Below are 26455 nucleotides of genomic sequence, written 5' to 3' on the forward strand. Positions count from 1 at the left end.
AAATACTTGCCCCCACCGGGATGGGAAATCCGACCCCTAGGTGGTCCAGCCAGGAACCAGCCCATTGAGCTAGTACGTGATGGAAAGTGTTTGGACGGAGCTGTTCAGCCGCAGGCACGTAAGACACAAAGTTTGAAAGGAAAACAAATCAATTGAAAGCCTGTAAATTTGAAGACAGAAGAGATGGAACGGATCTTGGTAGAGTAGGCTGTGAGTCTGGAGGTGTAGGACACTGAACTGCAGGGAAGGGCCTTGTGGTTGCTCCTTCTTGGGGGCGGCTGTCTTGCCGTATGGTCAGTAGGTGCATTAGCAAAAACTGAAAACTTAGGCAATTACAGAAGAAAGTCGCGGATAATTGAAACAGGCAAGGGAATGGATAAATCAGCTAGGCCTACAGGCCATAATGACTGTTCAGTCCTTTGCAGGTGTACAGTTCGAATCTCGTGTAACAAATGGGCTATCCCGACCAAGACCTTTCGTGATATTCCTCAGTATTTCCAGGTAGGTGCGGGGTAAAATTTAGGCTGCAATATCGTTCTTCCATGTTCTTATTAATTCACAATCACGAGCCCGCTGACAGTACCAGTTCGGCTGTGTGTTAGCTAAATGTGTGGACCCCAGAGCGTCATTAGAGAAAGAAAGGAAGGAAGAGAGAAAGAAATATGGACAGAAGGAGAAAAATACATAAACATGGAGGAAGATAAAAAAATAAAGTGCAGAAGCCGGAAAGAAATCTAAAGTATAGCGAGGCAAAAGAAGAGAAATAAGACAAACAAAGAAATAAAGGAAGAAGTGGAAAAAAGGAAGGCGTTGCAAAAGATATAAGCCTAAATGCAACGAAGAAATAAAGTATAAAACGAAGGCAGAACAGGTGAAGGAAATGAAGAGAAATGAAGGTATAGAGAAAGAGAGAGAGAGAGAGGAAGGGAGACTAAAGACTAGAAGACAAAAGGCAGGCAAACAAGGAAGGAAGGAAGGAAGGAATAGTAACTTATTTATTGCTGATGGCAGGAAGCAGTAGCGCGAACGTGGGACAGAGAGCAGAACAGTAGGTTCACCCGGGACGGGCTGGAGAGCAGCTGGAGTCACTCTCCCTCCGCCATCTCCTGATGTGCTCTTCATGCTTTATTTTTATCTCCGTCTTGAGCCGTCTCTCTCCTGCGCGCGGATCGAAATCACATTTACTTTGCTGCTTGGGACTCTGGAAGCTTTTTGAATGAGAATTAAGCCTGTTATCCTCTTCAGCTGCACCCAGTGCCCCCTGCCACGCTGTAATACAGCGACCGCCGCTCTCCCCTTCCTCGCAACCCTGCCGCCTGCTGCATCCCTAGCATCCCTTTCAATTCCCGCCTCCTGCTACCAAACTGCTTTTTCGGTGAGCCAATGAGATCACGACATCAAGCTTTAGCCGGCAGCAGCCAACGACCAATAGGATTAAGGCATGTCGGAACTTCCCAGAAGCATCAACCAATCAATGGTGAATATCGTGAACGTATTATTTGTGATAGGAGGACAGAAGGCCCATGCTCGTCTCTCCCGACAGAGCCCCCTGACTTGTGGGCTCTGTAGTTTTAAGGAAACCAGGGGAGGGTTCGAAATCACACACCAGACACACAAAGATGAAGCGAGCCACACCCGAAACTGGCCCAGTTAATTATGAATGTCTTATACGTGTCTAAATGTGAGAAGTGTCGAACTTCGGTATTAATCAGGTTGTCGCAATTAGCAAAGTGGTGAAGTTAGGGGGGAGAGTTGGAGAGGACAGAGGGGTGGTAATGAGTGACGGGTCACGCACACAGCATTGTGCTTCCTCCTCCCACCACTGGCGTCACAGCATCATCATCAGTAAGAGCAATTACTATAGCGCCCTCCCTCCCGCCGCTCCTCACCCCCTATTACTGGGAGCGCTCCTTCAGTTTTGATGGCATGTGGACTACTGCGCTTGTCGAGATGGTGGTGGTGGTGGCGGTGGTGGTGGTGGCAGCATCAACTGCTACACCAGGACCCACCGTGGCAAGATTAAGCCTCGCAAACACCCGCCACTTGTTATGTTAAGCGTACGTACTTGAAAGCAGTCACTTCTGTGACAACTGTACGGAATTAAACAATTTGTTAAGCCCTTTTACTGAAAAAAGTATACAGTAAAATCGGATTATAAGAAGCCGCGCGGTACCAAGAAGTGCCACCACTGCCACCACTGCCGCGCCACCGACGCATGGAGTCCGCAAGTGCATCTCCGCCGGCAACCACAACAGCAGGCGCGGTCCAGTCACCACTCGAGGCGGAGAACGCACTGCGAGGTGAGTCACAGCTAAGTCGCTAATTTCAATTTTGGTGTAATTCGAGAACGAATAGATCCCGGGCACTCAGATCTTATTCTGAGCTTTCATAGTAACTAAATAATGATTCGTTACAAAGAATTTTCTGTTGATTTCAGAGCGAATTATAACTGGATTACCCTATTTGTATTTTCAAATATCAATGAAGACGTTGGCCATTAAATAATTATATAAAATGTAATATTTTTTTAAATATGGATACAAGCCAAATAAATTGTGTTCAATTCAGTTATCATCCTTACATTAAATTTTCCATTGTAGACACGATTCCAGTTTTTATCGACATTAACTTTCGAAAGCGCAATAGTCACTATAGGCCTCTGCAAGTGCTTTAAATTTTAAAAGCACTCAATGCTTTTCATAGACGGAAATTAAGGGCCGCTGTGTGTCCTATATTTCTCACGATAAACAGTGATTCTTCTCTGAACATCAGTAACCGATTGGTTCTTGTACTAGCAACGCAGTGTGTTTTCTATAAAGTAGGAATTTAACATTTAGATAAGTTTTATGGTCGATTTAGATCAACTTCAGAATTCAGAGTGTTAATAGACCTTGAAATTTATGTCTGCTCTTTTAGTCTTAGTAAAATGAAAGTAAATGTATCCCTGTAACAGGCCGTGGAGGCCCGTAGGATTGTGACATGTTGAGGTTCCCACATTTTCTAGACAATCGACTCATAGTTGACCACAAGGCTGTCAGCCCTACGCTCCAGCCACCTTTTACCCCCAAGTATATTCCAAGAATATTCCTGGTACTCATTTCTGTTAGAGGCTTAGTCGGCCCAAGAGCCATACTGCGGTTGGAAGGATTAGGTCAATTGAAAAAGGATCCAGTGACCTCATCGGGACTTGAACTGCGACCTCCCGGCTTTTAGCATGGTGCCCCAACCAACTACGTTAACGCGTGCCCCCCCCACTTTAGTCTTAGTACCCACATATAATTAGAATATGGGTCTGTAGCACTCTGTGACATAAGATACAGCGATTTTATAATTAAAATAAAATGTCTTTCAGAACTAAAGAAATATAAAAGAAATAAAATCGTTTCAGAAAATATTCAGTCAAATATGAATTACAGATGCTATTCACGTCATCAGTTAAACATTCAGTAGCTAAACACATTTGTTTATATTTAATCAGCGATGAGCTTCTTCGAGAACTCACTGCAAGGTACAGTTGTACAAACCTATTGGCTCCTGGCCACAGCACAAAGCCATGTTATTGTTTAAATCATAACATTCCTGACGTCATGAGGAACACAACTAGATCATTTCTTTCCTACTGCAACTGGCAGTGACATTGACTGCAAGACAAGAAAATCGATAGGCTTAACTGTGAAATTGCAATTGCTTTCACTACGATAATTGTGGAAAGGTGAGACCTCCATTTAACGAAACTTCATTTCATTACTCCTGCAGGTATATAGGCCGACTGCAGTGGCTGCGCAGTCTGGGATTAGAACCGTCTTCGTCAGCTCGAACAATGGGGGAGTGGGTTCAAATCCCACTCGAGGCATGGATGGCTGTGTGTGTTAATTCCGTGTTTGTGTTGTTCTGTGTGCAGATAGCAGCCTTGCGACGAGCTGATCCCCCGTCCAAGGAGTTCTACTGACTAGGTATTTGAAAAATCGGCCAAGATCCACAAGGGCTGTAGAGCCATGGAGGGGGAAAAATAGGTATATAGGCCTGCCTTATAATTTGCATCAACCCTGTCAGAACAGACTACAGTAATATTACTACAAAACAGGTTAGGCACTGCAGGTTAATAAGAGTTTCAGTTTTTCCCTATAATTCATTCAGGCCTATTGTTTTGGCCGAAGACACATAGGTGTGTTGTAGGTCAGAATTTCAGCCAATCATTGCAAATATGTTTCCGTGTTTTGATAGGGAAATAGAATTAATCATATCCTGAAAATTGTGTAAAATAGGGCCAGAGCGGGTTTTTTTAGTATTATACACATTCAGGAAACAAAGTTGAAGTTCTGTTTGGTAGTTCAATTTTTTTTTTCAGGATAAAATTTTTGATTAAAATTCGTAAAATGTTACGGCGACAGTAATTTTGGCTTCTGTAATTTATACAACGTTGCTTTGTGGCCTGTGTTACCAGAAGCCGAAGAAAACATCACCGATGATGCTTTACTTTTTCGGTATGAACACTGAAATATCTAATTATTGTAGGTCTATATGTGAGTTTAAATTATTCTAGAAATACGCAGCCAGTGAAATCTATTTATTAAGAATCGTAACAAAATGTAGGCCTACTGTAAATATGACTGTTATTATTTGGGGCATTCTTAATCGTTTTCAGTTCCTTTCAAACACAAATTTTCGGACACAACAAGCTCTAATCGTCGTGTGCAATGAAGGCTATATCCCTAATCAGATTGGTCAGTTAGACCGATCTGGTCTTAATTACTGCACACCAAGGCATCAGAAGACTTTTACATAGAGTATACGCCTATAACCAGTTAACATCAATTTTTATCATTTGGTGAAAAGGGTAGAAAAATTGCAAGTAATTATGCTTCAATGGACATCCCATAGTAATTCAAAACAGATTTAATTGGACTAAGTACACTAATAAGCCGGTCACGGTAGCCGAGCGGTCTAAGGCATGCACTGTATTCGATTGCTCGGAAGCCAGGATCGTGGGTTCGAATCCCACTCAGGGCAAGGATGTTTGTGTGCTTTTTTTTTGTGTTTGTCTACAGGTAGAGGCCTTGCGACGAGCTGATCACCCGCCCAAGGAGTCCTACCGTATGTGTTAGATCTAGAAAAACCGAAGTAAACGGAGTTCATGGAGGTAGGCCTAGGCCCACTGGGGCTGTAGTGCCAAGGGGGGGGGGAAGTAAACTAATAAACGGTCACGATAGCAGAGAGATCTAAGGCATGAACTACCTTCGCTCGCTCGGAAGCCGGGATAGTGGGTTCGAATGCCGTTCAGGGGACAGATATTTAGTGTTTCTAGGTGTCTGTGCGTATTTCTGTGTTTGTGTTCAGGCAGAGGGCTCGTGACTAGCTAATCACCCGCCCAAGGAGCCCTACCTAATGTCTAAGATCTAGCAAATCGAAGTGAAACGGAGAGTTTTATGGAGGTAGAACAAGGCCCAAATTGGGGCTGTAGCGCCAAAGATAAAAAGCATAATAAAAAGTTAACATTATGTTTATTAATTTATATACTACACCTATAACCTATATTTCACGAGAGAATGACCAAGTCTTGCATTTCGTAAGAGCGTGTGAGTAATTCATAAACTATAACGTAGGTTTACGCATTATACTGACGCTCCCACACACGAGTGTAGACTGCTAATAGAACGTCCGTGGAATTAACAGAACACTGTTTTCTGAAAATCTCTTGTCTTAATACCAGCTAGTAAATTGTTTAAATTTCGAAGTTCCGTTTTGGATATCCTAAACACAGCATGAAACTTAAAGGGAGTGTTTACAGTTTCAAATCCCACTGAAATATCTTGGGCAACTCAAAATGTTTCTTTCAGTTTCCTAAGTTATTTAATTGGGGCCGCGCCATAGCTCAAGCGATTAGTCGCTTGCTTCCCGCCACGGCGGCCCGGGTTCGAGCCCGGGTCTGGTCAAGTGGGATGTGTGTTGGACAAAGTGGCGATGGGGCAGGTTTTCTCCGAGCACTTCAGTTTCCCCTGCCAATCTCCATTCCACCAAATTCTCCATCATCATAATCACCCGGGGCAGGTACAATAGACCATTCAGTGGCCATCATGCCGAGTGAAGCCAGCTGGACCCCATACTATTCGAATTAAAAATAAAGGAATCTTAATTAGAATAAAAAGCGCGTCGCTACTAAGAGAAACGTATTGGTGCCGGTAATGTCGTTCTTGTCCACAAGAAAATCCATTTGATCAGAAGAAGCTTTTGTTGCTTTGTATACCTTCTCCCTTTTCTGAAAACCATCAACATGTGTCTCAATAGGCCTCTGATATGATCGGTACTGACACAAAGCTATTGGTGCCCATCAAAGTGTATGATATCACACATAAGCAGATCGTAAACTTAACAAAATTATTCCTAAAATATTTCGTTACATTTTCAGCAAACTCTTTACCTCTCGAGCCGGTCACGGTAGCCGAGCGGTCTAAGGCATGTACTGACTTCGCTGGATTGGAAACCGGGATCGTGGGTTCGAATCCCACTCAGGGCATGGATGTTTAGTTTGTGTGTGTGCGTTTTTCTGTGTTTGTGTACAGGTAGAGGCCTTGCGACGAGCTGATCACTAGCCCAAGGAGTCCTACCGAACTTGTAAGATCTAGAAAACCGAAGTGAACGGAGAAGTTCATGGAGGTAGGCCTAGGCTCACTGGGGCTGTAGTGACAAGAAAAAAAAACCTCAGGATCATTTCAAATTTCACGCAAAAGACAATAGATATTAAGAGAGTGTAGTTTTATTTTCGAAAAAAAAATTTCAGTTAATTAAAATTTAATTCTAGGACTACAGTTTCAGAAAAATTGTATTCTTCGGGATTTTAAAACTATTTTATACCAGTATTATAAGGTTATCTCCTCCAGACCAGCTCTGGGGTCCACCAAACCTCCTATACAATGGGTACTTGGGGCTCTTTTCCGAGGGTAAAGCGGCAAGGGCGTGAAGCTGACCACTCACCTCCAACTAGTGCCGAGGTAAAGAAAATGTGGATCTGTACATTCACTCCCCCACAAGTCTTGATGGAGTAATGCTTAATTAGTTAAACACAGGGACAACTTCATCTTTATTATAAGGTTATCTAATATAATTATCTGAGGTATCAATATCTAATATTTATTTTAACCTTCTGACTGAGTAGGTTCACACAGCCTAAACTTGCTAGTTTTTGGTGAATTGTATTTTATTAAATTACTAATATTAGTTTGGGAGCGCGCGGAAACGGAGTTGGTTGAGGAACTATGCTACAAGGTGGAAGGTCGCAGGGTCAAATCCGGAGGGGGTGAATTTTTTTTCAATTTACCTAATCCATCCTCCTGCACTATGGCCCTGGGGTCGACTCCGCCTCTAACAGAAATGAGTACCAGGGATATTCTTGGGGGTAAAGGGCGGCCGGCGCGTAGGGCTGACAACCTTACCGCCATCTATGAGCCGATTGTCTAGAAAATATGGGAACATCAACATCTCACAACCCTATGGGCCTCCACGCCCTGTTACAGGGATACTTTCGATTTTTACATTTTTACTAATATTACGTTGGAGAATGTCCAGCATAATATTAGTTTAATAAATAAATTATTTACATAAAATTTGGAGTCAGGATAGCTCAGTAGATATAGTGACGGGTTATGGGCTGGACAGGTCCCTGTTTCATTCTCTGCAATGAAAAAATTTTCTCTTCTCCAAAGCGTCCAGACCTATACTGGGGCCCCCAGCCTCCTATCCAATGAGTGCCGGAGGCTCATTCCTTGGGGAGTAAATCTACAGGTGCGTGAAGCTGACCACTCTCCTCCATCTAGTACCGATGGAAAGGTGGAGCTATATCTCCGCTCCCCAACATGTATTCATCATATACCGCTTAACTAATTAAGTACTGTGACAAATTTACCTTGCTTGTACACAAACGTTTAGATAGCCACAAGTGGGCATATTGCACTAATGCACAGCCTATGTCTTTTTGTGCTAACTTTTAAAAAACAGACGAAATATACTTTGAATCACATAAACTAAAAAATAATTTGATCTCACTGACAGGTTTTCTTTTGCATAATTTTATTATGGAGAACTAATTTGTTCATATTACCCCAGATATATAAAACGTGGTTAGGCCTACAGGCTGTCGTAGGCTTTTAGCCTGGGACGTTGTTTTATAGTTAGGCCTATGTGTAGATTTAACCTCTCCGAGCAGAATGGTTTCCAAAAGGCCTATGTAGTACTGCCACTTACTTTAGCATTGAGGCCGCGCCATAGCTCAAGCGGTTAGTCGCTGACTTCCCACCGCGGCGGCCCGTGTTCGAGCCCGTGTCTGGTCAAGTGGGATTTGTGGTGGATAAAGTGGCGCTGGGGCAGGTTTTCTCCGAGTACTTCGGTTTCCTCTGCCAATCTTCATTCCATCAATTGCTCCACAATCACCCTCACCTATAATCTGGGGCTGGTACAATAGGCCAGAAGTGGCCGCAGTACAAGGGACTTAGTCCCAGCCCACTACCAAAAAAAAGAAAAACTTTAGCATTCAAATTGTACATTTAACCTATCGCTAGAGAGCGTATTTGTGTTTCATATGATTCTGAGAATAATCTGATAATATTTCCCCAGACACCATAACCGACTCGTCTCTACACCGGGGACGCAGTTTGTTTTCTGTGAGGCATGAATTGAATTATCAAATATTGTTAAGATAATTGGCTCCCAAAGCGGGCTATACTGTCCATTGTGGGGGGCGTTAAGAGGCTAAGGGAGCTACAGGGGGCGCTGGAGGTGGGGCCCTCTGAGTTATATTCGCTTGTTTGCGGTAGAAGTGATTTTAGACGAGACACTGGGAAACTGGTATCACCTCATCCAGCCCTTGGGCTACATTAAGAATTTATTAAGAGTGAAGTAGTTACTGAATGCGGTATCTTATTTGACTGTTATCGTCTTCCTTAGTGGGTTGTGCGAGCCGCTATTCTGAAGAATGCAGAGTAGGCCAGAGAGCACTGGGGATGGGGTATTGGAACAAAAAGGGGCGGTGGCCTGAAAAATTTTGGGAACCACTGGTTTAAATAAATTTCAATGAAACAAATTCGCAAGACAAATATTTATCCTTTTTCAAATAAAGAGACAGACAGAAAGGGACTAACGTGTGTTTACGTCGGCTAGAAGTCAGTTCTCATCTGGCAATTCCTATGGCCGACCAGCTGAAGCAAAGGTTTCTGTGGTTTTTCTCCGTCATAGAGAACACGCTGAGTTAGTATCTAAATAACAAAGCTCGTATTCTAACAAAAAACAAACTCCGTGGCCTGTAGTCCCCAAGAGATCTATACCGACCGAGCTACCGCTGCTTGTGGGCGAAGGTAGTGCTAACTTTAGCCGATAGATGGTGTTATGTGGTCAGCGCAACGAATCTCCAAGGCTGTTAATCTCGGTTTTCTAGACCGAAGCCCCTATTTCATTGAAATAGCTCCTCAGTTATCCTCACGAGGCAGAGTGGACCCGTTTCAGACCCACTACCTCTCAGAAAATATGTTAGCGCCGGGAATCGAACCCGGGACCTCTGGATATGTAGCCAGAAAAACTGACCGCTAGACCACAGAGGCGATCCGCGTATTCTAATACCTTACCTTTTCTCTTCCAAAAGTTTTACCCTCTGCAAGAAGAATGAGCGGTCTCTGTGTGGGAACCTTCTGTTCTCCCTTTAAATATAGCGATTCTCACTACCGTTCTCCCCAGCAGTCTCTCTCTCTCTCTCTCTCTCTCGAGTTCTCAAAGAGATGACATGCAAGAACACAGGCCTGTCCTTTACCTCAAGCGACAATTACTACTCCGCTTATTTCGGATAATCGCAGTGTCATTGAACATACGAATTGTAATATGATATTTTTACTCTTTTCGTGAGAAACAAATTCATTAATCACGCTACGAACATACGTCGGTGAGCTTATAATTCATTCCTCTTTTAGCTTTGGCACTAAGCTCTGACTATTTCATTCAGTTAGAGGTTATCGTTACTATTTTAAGGGCATGTAACAATATTTTTTGACCTCTAGCGCAGAAAAGCCACTATTTATTACCAGTCCGTATTTAGACATATTAAATATAGTCCCACTGAAATAACACATGTGAGGGGTTTCGGCATGGGCCTGTATTGTAAACATGTACTCAGCCGCTGCATTCACATAATTTGGTTCTTGATTTATTTAACAACGTTTTGTTAGCTGCCTTATTTATATTATTTGTGGGCACGCGGTAGCGTAGTTGGTTGTAGCATTATGCTACAAGCCTGAAGGTAGCGGGTTCGATTCCCGATGAGGTGGATTTTTTTCAATTTACCTAATCCTTCCAGCCTGGCCCTAGGGTCGACTCCCCCTCTAACAGAAATGAGTACCAGTAATATTCTTGGGGGTAAAGGGTGGCCGGAGCGTAAGGCTGGCAACCTTACCGCCATCCATGAGCCGATTTTCTACAAAAATGTGAGAACCTCAATATCTCAAAACTTTATGGGCCTCCACAGCCTGTTACAGGGATATCTGTACTTTTACTTTACTTTTATATATTTAAGGACACTGTCAGTAGGTCAGACTGCGTTACAAGTGTAACGTTATATTATAGGATGACTTGGCTTTGTGTACAATGAATTATATAAAACTGTAATTGATTTCCTATTACAGTATTTTTTAGAGAGAATTTGGGCAGAAAAGAAAACGTTCAGTATATCCGGCCTGTAGCGGAGCTTTGAAACAAGTACGAAACAAAAGAAATTGATTCTAGTTGTCATAGAGTCGAATGAGAATTGTACGCGTTTTATATTTGATGTTCTCATAGCAGTGATTATGAAGATTATTATGTTCTGCAACGTGCCGTCATTTAGTCTGGTAAAGGTTAACCAGACTTTCTGAAGTAGACATCTGTCAGGAGTCACGGTTTCACTTTCCACATGAAAGTAATCTTCAATTTATAGGATATTTCGTTACTTTTTCATCTACATAGACCTACATGGAAAATGTGCGTTTGAGAAGATCATTTTAAATGATGGTTAAGAAGGGTCGGTAACATAGTCGGTTGAGGCACTATACTACAAGCCGGAAGATCGCGATTTCATTTCCCAATGAGGTTATTGAATTTTTCAATTGACGTAATCCTTCCAGCCGCACTATGGTCCTCGAGTCGACTCAACGTCTAACAGAAATGAGTACCAGGAATCTCTCTGGGGGTAAAGGACGGTCGGCTCGTAAGGCTCACAACCTCACCGTCATCTGTGAGTCGATTATCTTTAGAAAATGTGGGAGCCTCAAAATCTCATAACCCTACGAGACTCCGTGACCTGTTACAGGGACGACTTTACGTTTATTATACCTTGTTTACTTCTAAATATCAGGCTTTTGGCTTTATTTATTAAATCCTTAGGGAAACTTAACATGGAAAGAATTCAAATTATTACTTTCTGTTCATACTTGGCTATTTTTATAACCTGAAGCATCAACCTGTCTAATGTCCCGTCGAGATTTAATGAGCCCCTGTCTCACCTGAATGTGACGTAAAGGCTCAAACTCGGGCAGAAAAACATTGTTTTCATATCGTGAATTCCATTCCAGGCTTCGAGGTGTGCAGTCATAAATTTCCAGCCGTCAGAGCAGACACCATTAGCCTATTGTATAGAGAAATATAGCTCGCAAGTAAAACATACAGTTGCAAATCTCTTGGCCAACACATGACTGTCGGCCAATGCTGTTTTGAATCGCACACCCATGACATCATTGTTGGTGTTCTTTTGGAGACCAAGCGCTGACTAATCTCAGCACTGACAGGAGGAAACAAAACTCCCGGCCGGACTGTATGGGATTGTTTAAAGGAAAGGAATGATTCAGAATTAATAATCAAAAGTTACAGTTCATTTACTTAGAAATATGAATGAAATATGTCAAATTTCGGACTACAATTCGTAGATTTGCAGCCTAAATATTAGTCACTTTGAGAGAAAATTGTTCTTTATACATAAAGGAGTAGGACAAATAATGTGGAAACTAAGAAATATAATTTGTTTGTGTTGGCTACATTCAAAGGAGGACGTGCGGTAGCGTAGTTAGTTGAGGTACTATACCACAAGCCGGAAGGTCGCTGGTTCGAATCCCTATGAGGTCATTGGACTTTTCGATTGACCCAATCCTTCAAGCCGCACTATGAACCTGGTGTCGACTCAGCCTCTAACTTAATGAGTACCCGGAATCTTCCTGGGAATGAAGGGCAGGTGTGTGCATAAGACTGGTAACCTCACCGCCATGTGTGAGACAATTTTCTAGAAACCTTATGGGTCTCCACTGCCTGTTACAGGAATAGCTTTACCTTTGCATTTGAGAATTTCAGTTGGCAACACTGAATGTTTTCTTTTTCATTTGTTTTCACTCTGTAGTATTCGTGTCAGTTAATTAGTGATTGTGCTGTGACAATCCGCGTGAAAAAAATCGGAAAATCGAAGTCTTGTCCGATTTTGAAAGAGGACAAATTGTTGGTGCTCGCTTAGCTGGATCTTCTGTGACAAGAACTGCCACATCATTAGGTGTATCGAGAGCTACAGTTTCTAATGTTATGTCGGCGTACACTAATCATAAGAAGACCCCAGGGGAGAGGAACACTGGGCGAAAATCTATATTGACAGGCAGAGATCGTAGTGCGTTGAGATTGTATCTTAAAATCAGAGCACCTCAGCGCAGGTCAGTGCAGAGCTAAATATTCATCCTGAAGACCAAGTTTCCAGAAAATGTGTCCGACATAAACTTCACAAATCCCACATCCACGGTAGGGCACAATTCCTAAACCTCTGATTACTGCAAGTATTGCTCAGATGCGCAAACGATGGTGTCACGGTCATAAAACCTGGTCATCAGACAACTGCACACGCGTGTTATATGGTCAGGTGAGTCCTCCTTCTAACTGTTCCCTACATCAGGAAGAGTTTACGTTTGGAGGACACCCAATGAAGCCTACACTCCGGCATGCCTAGTTCCAACAACGAAACACGGAGGAGGTTCTGTAACTGACTGGGCAGCAATTTCATAGTACAGTATTCTGCTGGTCCCATTATTAACCTTCATGGCCGAATTACTGCAAGGGAGTACGCGGACGTGGATAAGTTGTGTAATTAGGTGCATCATATGATCCAGGCGTTAATTCCGAACAACGATGCAGTTTTCTAAGACGACGCTGCCCCCGTTCACACAGCTGGAACTCTTCTGTCGTAATTTGAAGATCATAAAATGAACTTCAACATATTCCCAGGCCAGCACAATCATTAGATTTGATTATCGAATCAGGATTCGAACCCACGATTCCAGTATTCGAGCGGGCGAAAACCGTTCATTCCTTAAATTGCGCGGCCAATGTGATCGGCTTGTGAACTTCGTAGGTGGACCTAATTTAAACAGAACCCCACCAGGAGACTACAGTTAGGACAGTGAAATAAAAAATATATATTTTGGTTGACTATTGAGCTCGGAACGAGAAGACAAGTAAAATTAAAGGCTAATATAGAATTTCGATGGAGAACCTGTATAAGAAATCCACTAGAAAACCTGAAATAAATTGAGAGACTAACACAAAGAATTATCTTAGGGAGAACTGGCGAACTTTGGCAGTAGCCGTATTGAAACTCGGGTTTTGTTGTCGGTGGACTGCAGTAAGTTGGCTTTACTTAAGATAGGTTATTCTAAAATTAGAGAAAGAGATAACATTGTGAAACTTTATGTTATATAGATCTACTTTCTACATCCATCTCTTTTTTTCCTCTCCCTTAAGTCTAAACATTTTCATCAGCATTTTATTCCCACATACTTCGATGTGTTCACGTACTATTCTTGCAGAGTGAGGGAAGAAGTTTCACGCCCATATGAAACAAGGCGAATGCTCATGTATCGCGTACAAATGCTTAGAACCGCAACAGATAAGGAGAAGGTAAAGTTGTCTCTGGATCTGAATTAATTAAGCACCATGCCATGAAGACGTATTGGGGGCGTGGTCAGCTTCAAGCTTCTGCTGCTTTGCCCCCGAGGAAACAGTTCCTCGTACCCGTGCTATAGAAGACTGGAGGAGAGAATGACATCAGAACTGACGTCTTGTATCTCCCAGGAATCGAACCCCGACTCCTCGGCTATCCAGACAGTAGCCTGGTTACTGTACCGACTGAGAGAACAGCAAGGGGTGCGATGGAGAAACACAGATATCTGAAAACAATAAATTTTGTCCATAGCACAGAACAGAATTAGATTCTTTCCCTCATCGCGACCACGTGTGTCCAGCAGTAAATTCTCATGTGTCCGCCAGCTGTTGTGAAGATTAGTAAGTAAGTAAGTTATTACTACAAATTTTTTCAGTCTTGAACTAACTATTCTTCTTATATACTGTAAGTTGACTGACTACTTTAACGCAGAACTTATGGATCTCTCCTACACATCTGATACGATTTGCCTTCTTTGTTAAAAAAAAACAAATTTGCTTATTGCAACAAATGGACATAGTAGATTGGTGACCTCACAACATAGAGAAATATCACTTCCTAGGTGACGCATTCTCAAGACACTGCGTGACAACCAGCGTCCATTGCTAGTCAACAGCTACAATTTCCTAGGCAAAGAATACATAAGCACACCGCTACCTAGGGAATTGCCTAGGCAAGAGAGGCAGAATTCTTTGAGTTCCCACTGCAATAAAAACCTTCCAGCAGGGTGTCTTCTATCCCTTCCGAGTGTAGAAGATAAGAGACCAAACCTCCACCCGTGTGGAGGCGGGGTCGAATATCTCCACCGTGACCCTGCGAGTCGTAGGAGGAGACGAAAAGGGGAGTCTCAAACTTGAGACAATAAAATATAGTCACGAGTTCCAAGATACTCGGACCCTAGAAAGATTGCGCTGTCAAGGACCAGCAGCATATACAAAAGACAGACCCGTCCTCTCGTCAGAGAGGGCGCCCCACAAAACAAGACCGTAACCGTCAAACTGTAATAAATATCTGGTCATTAGCCACAGATGAGCCTCGACACCAAGACTTACTGACGGACTGATCGTCAGTCGCAATGTGACTTTGAGGACAAGACGGATAAGAGATGATATCCGAAGAGATAAAAGATCCGATCAGAGGAGATAAGAAGAGGGATCAGAGGCAACCAGCGGACTGACAGCAAAGACACGCCACAGAGGAAAACGGTTAAGGACAGAATATCGGAGTGAAGACGAAACCTGAGAGACGAGAGACTGGTTAAGTTGTATCGTCTGGAAGACGCTGTTTCTGAGTGCCTGTAATCGTAATTGTAAATGAGTAGTTGTCCAATAAATATCTTCGTCTAAATCCGGAACCCGTAATTTCTTGTCGCGTTACCCGGATACGTGACGATACATTGGAATGACTCGCACACCGGAAGTAACAGATCTTACAAGAATATGAGGAGAAAGTAAGAGAGAACCCGGCATACTCTTTGTTTCTGAGAGCCATCCATATGTATCTTGCACTGGTACTTACTTTTCTCTCAGTTAAGGCCACAAATCGCCATTTTGCTAAACATTCAGCTTCCTAATTTCAGGTTATATTGAAATTAATCAAAATGGATAATTAAACGCACATCAGAATTTTGCATTTATGTTTTATTGTGGGAATTGATTTTCAGATTTTAATACAAAGCTTCATCCTATGTAGGCCCTTCAACATTCCTCCTACGTTACATTTTAAGCCTAAAACTCTAATGATCACACAACAGAGGCTTTTGGGTGTATTTGTGTAATAACCCTCTCCCCACCCCCACCCCATTTGAGGCTCACTGTCATTTATGAGTTTCATCATAATCCACAGTTAGGATATGCAGAAAAGCCTATAAATTATTCGTCAGTACAGTTGTGATTGCAGCCAGACAGACAGTGTTTTGGCAATTCGTCACAAACTGCTATACCTAAATCCCAAATGTATTATATCCGCCTGATGTGTATGTTATATATATATAAATACATGCAGGGTCCAGTACTAATTCTGATCACGTGACCTAACCTCATCATTTGCTCGTTACCGAGAGTTTTCTGTGTTACCCTAGGGATCACACACAGCTCGCCCTCCTCCCTCTGTCGTCATTCACCCCTCTCTGCTCTGAGTTGCGAAACATCCAGTTACATATGCGGACCTGGAAACCCTGGATAACAGCGGAGTTAAACTCTCAAATTAAACATGGTGGTGTAAGCAGGTAGTAATAAAAAGACGAGACACGTGCTTATTGGAAATATCCGAGTTTACATTTCTGTGAAGTTGAATTAATCAATACAGTTAAAATTTCGGTAGCAATTAAGTTAATTTCTATCTGAGTTACTTTTTTTTTCCTCAGCACTACAGCCCCAGTGGCCCTAGGCCTACTTCCATGAACTTCTCCGTTCACTTCGGTTTTTCTAGATCTTACACATACGGTAGGACTCCTTGGGTGGGTGATCAGCTCGTCGCAAGACTTCTACCTGTACACAAACAGAGAAAAACACACACACACAAACTAAACATCCATGCCCTGAGCGGGATTCGAACCCACGATCCCGGTTTCCAAGCGAGCGAAGACAGTACATGCCTTAGACCGCTCGGCTACCGTGACAGACCATCTAAGTTATATATATATATTTTGTGCATATCCAGGTGGACCACTGTCTTCTTCGGCACATTGTAACAAACTGCTATGTCTACGTGTCGACCAATTTGGTCATCATCAGGTGTGGAGGAAGAAACTGCTGCATTCTGTATCGTTGCTTATTCCCCGAATGTGCTTGTGTATTCGAGGTGGTGGGTTGTGTTCTTTCCTGTTACGTTACGTTGCGTTGCGTGTCTTGTTTTCAAATGCTATGCCTCTCAGTCCAACCATTATGAATCCTTCAACTGTGAGATATGAAATTGTACTCAGTACAAAGCCTCTCATAATTCAGTGTCATCCTCACCTTCATGTAGTACTCCAACTGAGTTAACTAACATAGGATAAGTAACAGTCAAAGAGTTAATTAACGAAATCCATAAATAAATAAATGTATATAACACCATAAATTATTATTTTTTTTATTGCTAGTGGGGTGGGAGTAAGTCCGTTGTACTGCTGCCACTTCTGGCCCATTGTACCAGCCCTAGATGATAGGTGAGGGTGATTGTGGAGCAACTGGTGGAATGAAGATTGGCAGAGGAAACCGAAGAACTCGGAGAAAACCTTCCCCAGCGCCACTTTGTCCACCACAAATCCAACTTGACTAGACCCCGGATCGAACACGGGCCGCCGCGGTGGGAAGCCAGCGACTAACCGCTTGAGCTATGGCGCGGCCATACACCATAACTAACTGGGAGATTAAATAAATTAATAATTGCACGCGGTAGCGTAGTTGGTTGAGGCACTATGCTACAAGCCGGAAGTTGGCGGGATCGAGTCCTAAATAAGGTGGAATTTTTCAATTGACCTAATCCTTCCAGCCGCATTATGGCCCTGGGGTCGACTCAGCCTCTAACAGAAATGAGTACCGGGAATATTCCTCGGGGTAAAGGGCAGCCGGCGCATAATGCTGACAACCTCACCGCCATCTGTGAGCCGATTGTCTAGAAAATGTGGGAGTATCAACATCTCACAACCTTACAGTTTTCTAGGGCCTATCAGCGAAATCTTTACTTTCTTTTACTTAGTAGTAATGAAGCCAACTTCCTGAAAAGTGAATAGTTCTGTATGTTGCAAGAAATTTCATGTAATAAATACTGTCTTGTGGAATGTTACTCCGTACGATAAAGATGGACGCAGCTGATTCCTCCGAAACGTTAGTTTACGTTTACCGAACTCAATGTCCCTTCCCAGAAATCCGTAATCTTGACAATCGGAAAATTTCACTTGCTGGACGATGCGATGCCTAATTAAAGGCTGCAGTCCATTAACTTGGAGTAGTTCGGTTGAAGTCTTTCAATTAATTTGATATGTCAGGTGTTCCGCGTCTCGCCGTGAAACTGACCACTCACCTACAACTAGTGTCGAGTTCAATAATACGTGGACCTATGTATCCGCTCTCCCATACGTCTTCATGGCGTACTCGTTAATTAGTTATGCACAGGGACTAACTTTACGTTTTAACTTACCAAGTATCCCGGATAGGAAAAGCCACTTAGTACCAGTATCCTAGGTACTCAATAATTTGTACTTAAAACAGTTTTCCGTAGGCCAATATGCAGTAGATTATAGAGGGTTCGGACAATGGTGTATAGCTCACAGAATTACTGGGGGTTTGGACTTTTCCATAGACCGATATTCTAGAGAATAGAAAACACGAAGTTTTGGAAATTGGATCTGTTTCTGTCTTCAAGAGAAGGGTGAGAAGACACCTACTAAGTTGGGCCTTACAAACAGTTAATCTCAGTCACTGGTCCATTGATTGATAGTAGCGTTTTCTAACGGGCCCAACTGAGTACGTGTCTTCTTACAGTTCCCTTGCGGACAGAAATATATCCAGTTCCCGAAACGTCGTGTTTTCTTTTCTCTGGAATATCGGACGTTGGGAAAAGTCCAAAATCCCATACACATTGTTTAAGGTAATATAAAGCGAAATTGAGATACCAATTTTCAGATTAATAGAGTTAAGCCTACTTTTTGTTAACACTTTGAAGCCGGATATTAATAATCCCGTTTATTCCCCACAGAAAACGCTCTGCTCTATTATGAATACTAATCGGTTAAAGTGCTGAAGGATAGAGATGTTTATTTTGAGATCATTCGAATTATATGTTTGGACTTGCACTGTGTTTACCTTATTTATTGTATGTATTTTGTTTTGTATTGTTCCTTTATGTTTTTGACTCTCCTTGTCTGCATCAGTGTAAGTTCTACTGCCACCGGGTGAACACCCAATTGCAGTAAGATAATAATAATAATATAAATACACTATGTGGCAAAATGAAGAGCTTTTTAAGATAAGTATGTGTACGTAAGGCCTGCTACTTAAAGCCTTGACCTTGTGAAAACAATGGTGCTTCTGCAATAAATGTGAATGAAGGTCAAAGAGGGATGACACAGGACGCATTGACTCCAAACTGGTGGATGCTCTTGTTCCTTCACATGAAAGCGGCCAGGGTGACGAGACATGAGTAGGATGCGCTACAATGTGTGTCAGCAGCACGACACGTGCCTCCAACCCCCACAGTCACGGAGTCACCCCTGCGTCTCTGCTTTACTTACATATGAATGGATGCTTGGTTTGGGGGTAGACAACACCCAACTGCCACTTCTTTGTTTATTTGTTCAGAGGCAGTGGGCAACCGAAATAGCTCAGTCGGTATAACGAGTAGGCTGGGGACTGGATGACTGAGGAACCGGGGTTCAATTCGTGGCAAGGGCAAGAGATTTTTCTCTTCTGCATAGTTGCGAGGCTGACACCAGAGCCCACCAGACCTCCCATTATTTTTCAATGTCTCTTCCAGCTCATTCAGGGTCCATGCATATTTTGCAATTCCGTAATCATTTTTCACAAAAGGTAGGACTTTACGCTGATCATTCTGAGCCCTTATTTAGTTGGATGATTATAGATGAACGTGAAATTTATTTCTAATAAATTTTCGGTAATTTAAATTTCAAAAGTCTTATGTTTCGATATTACTGGAAATGTATCGTGATCTATAATATCGTATTTCATCGTCTGGGACGTGCAATACGGTGTTTACGTTGAAAATTTCTAGATTCTGGCAGAAACAAGAAGTCCGGATCGGACGCGCCTAAAAGGACAGGTCAGAGCTTGTTACAATTGCCTGTGAATGAGGGCCAATATGATTGGGTTGCCTCGTTCAAGCTTCCTACGGAAGATGGGATGAAAATGTATATGTCAACACCATGTTTCGAATTCCCGGCGTGGGGGTGCAAGCCATTCCACAAAGGGGAGACTTTCACAATATTCCGAACTGAACGGACGTGACCTTTGCACGCTCCGAGATATAGCTTTCCGATAGTAACGCTGTAACGTAAGAATACATTAATTTAACAGTGTGGTGAATTAGCAGGTAAATAAACGTCAATTGGCTCAACTCCCAGAAAAACGCTTTCTTCGGCATCGCTACCCTGAGACCCATGCAAACCGACCCAGCTAGTTTCCCGTACCTATACCGATCTTCCTTAGTTTGATCTGTGAGGACAACTTCCAGTAGCCATCATACAGTGTCCTAAGGTAGAAACAGGTGTAGCAGGGATAGCACCATTCCGACTGCGCCGATACAAGCAAAGGCGGGTTGGAAAAGAGCGGTGTTAGACTCCTTGCGCCCGTCGTAAGGCCGCTACCTAAACACAGGCTAACACAAACACAGAATAATCTCATACATCAAACATCCCTGTCTTGAGTGAGATTCGAACCTATGATCCCAGCGTACGAGCGAGTGAAGGCAGTTCATGCCTTAGACCGCGCGGCTACTGTGACCGGCCTGGGCTGTGAAGCTAGAAGTTCGCCTTCACGTATTGGCGAGCTTAAGTTTCGTGCACTCCCACATAGGCCCCTATGGCGTGATGTTTAATTTGTTAAGTCTTTATCCAGAGGCAGAGAATTGCTTTAAAACCTTCCAGTATTGCCTAAGGAGCCCTAAGTTTTGGGCCGCAGTTTCAAATTCCTCTCCTGTCATAGCTCCACTTTCGCGTTTGTTCTTTTGTATTGTATTGTAACTGTAAATGTCTTGCATTTATCTGACTCTTTATCCAAGGAATATAGTCAGTCAACTAATTTCATAGAGCAGGGTCCTTCTTGGGAGACTTGTGGTTACTTAGCTGGTGAAAAAATATACATCAACCAGAATATACATAACAATGGTCAAAAGAGCTCGCCAATGATTCCCGTCTCGAACTAGATGAATCAAGCAGACATTGTCTTTAAGATTTGTTTTGATATTATTCTCCCACATTCATCTAGGTCTCGTCAGTTTTCTTTTCCGTTCAGTTTCTCGGAGTAAAGTTCTGCCTCAATTTCTCATGACATACCCCTTCAGTAGCGTTCACCTTCATTTGATGATCGTAAAGGTAGAGGTAAGATAGGTAACAGATGTTTTGAAAATGTGGCACAGTTCAGATATTTGGGAACAAGGATAACAGATCGAAACCTGATTCAGGAGGAAATCAAGAGGAGATAACTAGGGTAATGCTTGCTACCATTCAGTCCAGAATTTTTTGTGTCCTCGTCTGCTGTCCAAAAACATAAAAATTAGAATATACAAAATTATAATTTTGCCTGTGGTTCTGTATGGGCGTGAAACTTTGTCTCTGACATTAAGGGAGGAACATAGACTTAGAGTGTTTGAAAACAGGGGGTTGAGGAAAATGTTTGGACCGCAGAGGGATGATGTGACAGGAGATGGGAGAAAACTGCATAATGAGGAGCTTCATAACTTGTAATCTTCTCCAAGTACATAATTAGAATGACCAAGTCAAGGTGGATGAGGTGGGCAGAGTATGTAGCACGAATGGGGAGAAGAATGCATATAGGATATTGGTGGGAAAGTCAGAATGAAAAGACCACTGGGAAGACCAAGACGTAGGTGAATGGATATTATTAAAATGGATCTCAGGGAGAGAGGCATGGTATGGATTGGATTGACCTGGCTCAGGATAGGCACAGTAGTGGACTCTTGTAAACACGGTAATGACCTTTCAGGTTCCATAAAATTCTGGGAAATTCTCGAGTAGCTGTACAGTTGGCGGTTCCTCAAGAAGGGCTCAGCTCTATGACTGAGTGAGTGAATGATAGAGGTAGCTTACCTAATTTGGTGAGATGCGATATTTTCCTGAAAGTTGTATTGCATCTATCAGTCGAAATGGAGAAACTTGAGAGAAGACAGCCTGCTCTTTTGTTAACCGTTCAACAAACAATTCCCACCATCGACGTTCTCATAACGTGTCTACATGTTTAGAAGCAGGTATAAAAGTTGACTCATCATGTAATTTTATTCGGCCTTCACGCAGCCTACCTCTTCTCAATTACATCCAAACAGGCCTATTAAGGAGACTTAAGGCTTTGAATTTTTAATTTCTTGTACAAAATATTTCAACCATTCAGTTCCTACCTCATAGGAAACACGTAGATTTTTCATTCTAAAGAGCAATTGGTTAATAGTACTCACATCGATGCAATTGCTGTTTATTGCCAGAATCCTAAAACGAACATACACCAAAATACCCTCTGTGGGAAAAATATAAAATTTCCTATTGCTCTATCAGGTGTACTTATAGTAACACACCTAAACTACAAAATAATTCGAAGACAAATAGAAGAGATTCTCCGTGATCTGTAGTCCGCCAGCAAACTATACCGACTGAGCGACCGCCGTTTGTCGACGAAGTTAGTGTCAACTTTTGCGGATAGAGGGTGTCGCGTGGTCAGCGCATCGAAATTCCACGGCTGTTAATCTCGGTTTTCAGGACAGGAGCAGCTACTTTTTCAATCAAGTAACTCCTCAATTATCCTCATGAGGCTGAGTGGACCCCGTTCCAGACCCACTACTTCTCAGAAAATCTGGTAGCGCGGGGAATCGAACCCGGACCTCTGGATCTGTAGCCAGGAACTCTGACCACTAGACAACACGAGGAAATTGATGGAAGTTTAAGTGAACAGAAATACTGCAGCTGTTGGGCATATAGGTTGGGGGGTATCAGATTTCATTCTTTCTTAGACTCAAACGTAAGTTTCTCGTAAAACGGAAACATTAACTGTTCATTACTCAACATCTGCAGCTTTCGGTCACTTCTGCTCTCTTACACTGACATAGGCTTATAGATCTAATTTATTTATAAAAATACGCCATTTAAGTAGGATTAGTTTTGATAGTTCTATTTCAGATCACTCACGAAATAAAATATATACTACTTAGTCCTATAAAATAAAATAATTATTGTGAATAATATTTGTACACGTGCAATTAATAACCGATCAACTTAATTAAGTTTTAATTAAAATGTTATTTGTGGTAATGTAACCCTTAATTACATTTATGTATAAATCATTGCACTCTTCAAATTGCTCATCGTTATCTGGCTGCCTACTTCCGCTTCCTCTTATTTACCATGTAAACAAGCGCCAACCCCCCAACCATCCACAAGACTTCTTTACAAGGGCGTTATTGGGAAAGGGTTAATCTTCTGAGTAACTCTACGTATGGGCCGCGCTATAGCTCAAGAGGCTAGTCGCTGGCTTCCCACAGCGGCGGCCTGGGTTCGATCCTGGTTCTGGTCAAGTGGGATTTGTGGTGGACAAAGTGACACTGGGGCGGGTATTCTCCTAGTACTTCGGTTTCCCCTGCCAATCTTTATTCCACCAAATTCTCCCTCATCATAATCACCCGGGGTAGGCTACAATAGGCCAAATAGTCGCCGCCGTGCCGAGTGGACCCAGTTGGACTCCACCCCCCACTAAGAGAATAAAAAAAAAAAATTAACTCTTTGTATAGACTATCATCGTCTTTGAAAATTTTCATCACTTGCTGGTTTAATGTTCAGAAAATAAACGAAATAAACGCTACAACCATTAGTAGGCTTGTATTTCATGAAGATGATCTGTGCATTTGTTACTAACATTTTCATCTTTAGTTTTTACGGATAAGAATCTCTTTCTCCTTCCACATCAGAACTCACTTCTTGAACAATAAATGTTAGAAATATTTGGTGGGACTTTGAAAAGGAGGTCGACCCATCTGAAGACATTCATCTACTCATGACAACACAAACACATCCAGAAAGCGAAGGGGCCAGTCATTATAGGGTCTAAATTAGGTTATAGCCTGGACGGCAGGGCTTCAATTCCTGGCAGGAATAAATACGTACTTTCCTCAAGGCCACCACGATCCGTTCTCCTCTGGATCCTTTATCTTTCCCAGGAAATAAAGCGACCAAATTGTACCACCTTCATCCATTTCCGATGTTAAGAATATTTTTGCTGTATCTCATACATACATGACGTGGTACTTACTTAAAAACAGATATAATTTTCGCCATGGATCCACACCCCAGCCGGAATTCGAACACGAGGCAAGAATGTTAGGGCAGCCGAATTCATTGCGGGATGACCGATAAAAATTTAAAGCTATCCCTGTAACAAGCCGTGAAGGCTCATAAGGTTGTGAGACATCAGGCCTTCCACCTTTTCTATACAATCGGCTCACAGATGGTGGTGAGATTGTCAGCCTTACGTTCCGACCTCCCTTTACCACACAGGAAGATTTCGGGTACTCGTTTCTGTTAGAGGCTGAGTCAATTCCAGGTCGTTAGATGGACTGGAAGTGTAGGCCAATTGAAAAATCCGATAATCTCATCGGGATTCGAACCCGTGACGTTCCTTTTGTATCATAGTGACTCAACTAACGACACTACCGCGTGCCTTACGGGATGATCGATAAGACCCATTACTGGAACGTTATAGTCAGGTGTTAACTTTCGTTTCTGATTGGAAATTTATAGTATTTGGAAAAAGAGCATTTTGTTCACCCCTGATTCCTGGGTTATTCAAACTGGAAGTGAGCCCTCTGTTGCATAGGAGGCGGGACAGAAACTAGAATAACATTTGTCAGCCAGCAAGGAGTCTAATCAAATACCGGGATAAGTAAGGATTTGCTTAATAGAAAAATGTCATCAGAGTTCTAATAAATATTTATGATTCCTTCTGTGGAAAGGCCAGAAGAGAAGGAGAGAAGTAAAAGTTTCGCGTTTTGAATCCATTGCTTTTGCTGGCACATAAATGTGCACGTGGGGAGGGTGGCTTTTGAGATTTGGTACTGAGGTTCTGAGGTTCTGATATGATTTGCAATGGCAAAACCTGGCTGCGCAATTTCAAAACGAGTTTTCTTAAGAACGAAAGAAGGGTTTCTGTTGCACCCGCAGAACAGTAAAGCGAACATATGTCCGCGAGTTTATGCCTACCCTTTCGTATCTATCATCCACAAAATCACTTTAAGGATTCTTTTAATATATGCTTAGGGACCAACTCTGTGGTCTAGTGGTCAGAGTTTTGGCTACAGATTCCTGGCGCTACCAAATTTTATGAGAAATAGTGGGTCTGGAATGGGATCCACTCAGCCTCGTAAGGATAATTGAGGAGCTATTTCAAAGAAATAGCCGCTCCGGTCTAGAAAACCGAGATTAACGTTCGTGGGAATTCGTTGCGCTGACCACGCGACGAAATCTATCCGCTAAAAGTGGCACTAACTTTGCCGACAAATGGCAGTCGCTAGGCCGGTATAGTTCGCTTGCGGACTACAGGCCACGGACTGTGTTTTGTTTTAGTGTCTGGTATAAGACGGGTGGAAGTTATTTAGCTAATTTCGTGTGCCCTGATCCGCTATGGGCCTAACCTCTATATTAAGAGCAGGTAAAATTGGCAAGTATGAATTATTTCAAAACATGTCTCACATTAGAAATTGACCATAAAGTGCCTTCTTCTTCGTCTTCTTCTTCTTCTTCTTCTTCTCCTTGATACTACACCTTTTCGGATTTGCTTTCTTCAGTTTTCGACTTCCGTGTTGACAACCCGTTGCTTCCTAATGGGCTCAATATGTGTTCCATTTATACACAGATTTACGTTTCCATTTTCTCCTCCTCCTCCTCCTCCCCCCCATCTCCTCCTTTTCTTTCTCTTTCTCCTTCTCCTCCTTCTCCTTCCCCTTCTCTTCCTCCTCCTTCTCCTCCTTCTTCCCTTTCTCATTATCCTTCTCCTCTTCCTCCTCCTCCTCCTTCTCTTCCTCCTCCTTCTCCTCCATCTCCTTTTCTTTCTCTTTCTCCTTCTCATCCTCTCCTTCTCCGTTACGGAGAACAGTGTACAGTGCAACAGGTTTTCCAGTAATCTTTCTTCCTGCGTTCTTCCAGTATGTTCATACCATTCTGTAGCCTAGAGTTCCAAACATCGATTAAATAACAAGCCAGTCAGTTCCTTACGATAATATTTCATTTCCCATTAGAGGTCAATTTTGTCGGGTCTCTTAGAGACACCTCATGAAACAAAATTCCTTATTTTATTCTGCAGTTCCTAAATCAATAGCTATATATCACACTCTTATAAGAGAGCGCGTCAACTACGATATTATATACATTCTTAGCACGTTTATATATAATATGCATGGTCGAAATCACCGTTCTTTTTAAATTTTCGCATAAGGTGTTCATTTTAAAAAGTTCTTGAAGTACCACAAGCACCTAAAAGTTTCAAATATATATTTTTCTACGACTGCAATATATTTATTTTAAAAAAATTATCGTAACTTGTTGTTTGGAACAAACCACTTCTAGGCAATAAACTTACGTACTTCTGATTGTGCAGAAGTAACACAAAATGTCCTAATGAAATCGTTGTGGTTTCTTACATAAAAGAAAACTGGAACGATGAATAAAATTGAAGAAAATTACGTGAAAAATTTATCACACAATCGTCAAATAACTTTAAACTTAGCGAACAAAACGTATTTAAAACACTGTATAGGCAGGGGAGA

The 26455-nt window shown here is 42.3% G+C and overlaps 1 protein-coding gene across 1 annotated transcript in view; it reads left to right on the forward strand.

Annotated features, from left to right (window-relative positions):
* The first annotated feature begins 1942 nt into the window (after window positions 1–1942).
* The window catches only part of LOC111871548 (photoreceptor-specific nuclear receptor-like), a 134315-nt gene continuing 109802 nt past the window's right edge, over window positions 1943–26455 (forward strand). Inside the window, exon 1 of the mRNA XM_023864719.2 lies at window positions 1943–2300. Coding sequence (XP_023720487.1) covers window positions 2216–2300 — 85 coding nt within the window. The 5' untranslated portion in view covers window positions 1943–2215. The remainder of the gene's footprint in view (window positions 2301–26455) is intronic.

This window comes from Cryptotermes secundus, unplaced genomic scaffold (assembly GCF_002891405.2).
Source record: "Cryptotermes secundus unplaced genomic scaffold, Csec_1.0 scaffold1066, whole genome shotgun sequence".
NCBI lineage: Eukaryota > Metazoa > Arthropoda > Insecta > Blattodea > Kalotermitidae > Cryptotermes > Cryptotermes secundus.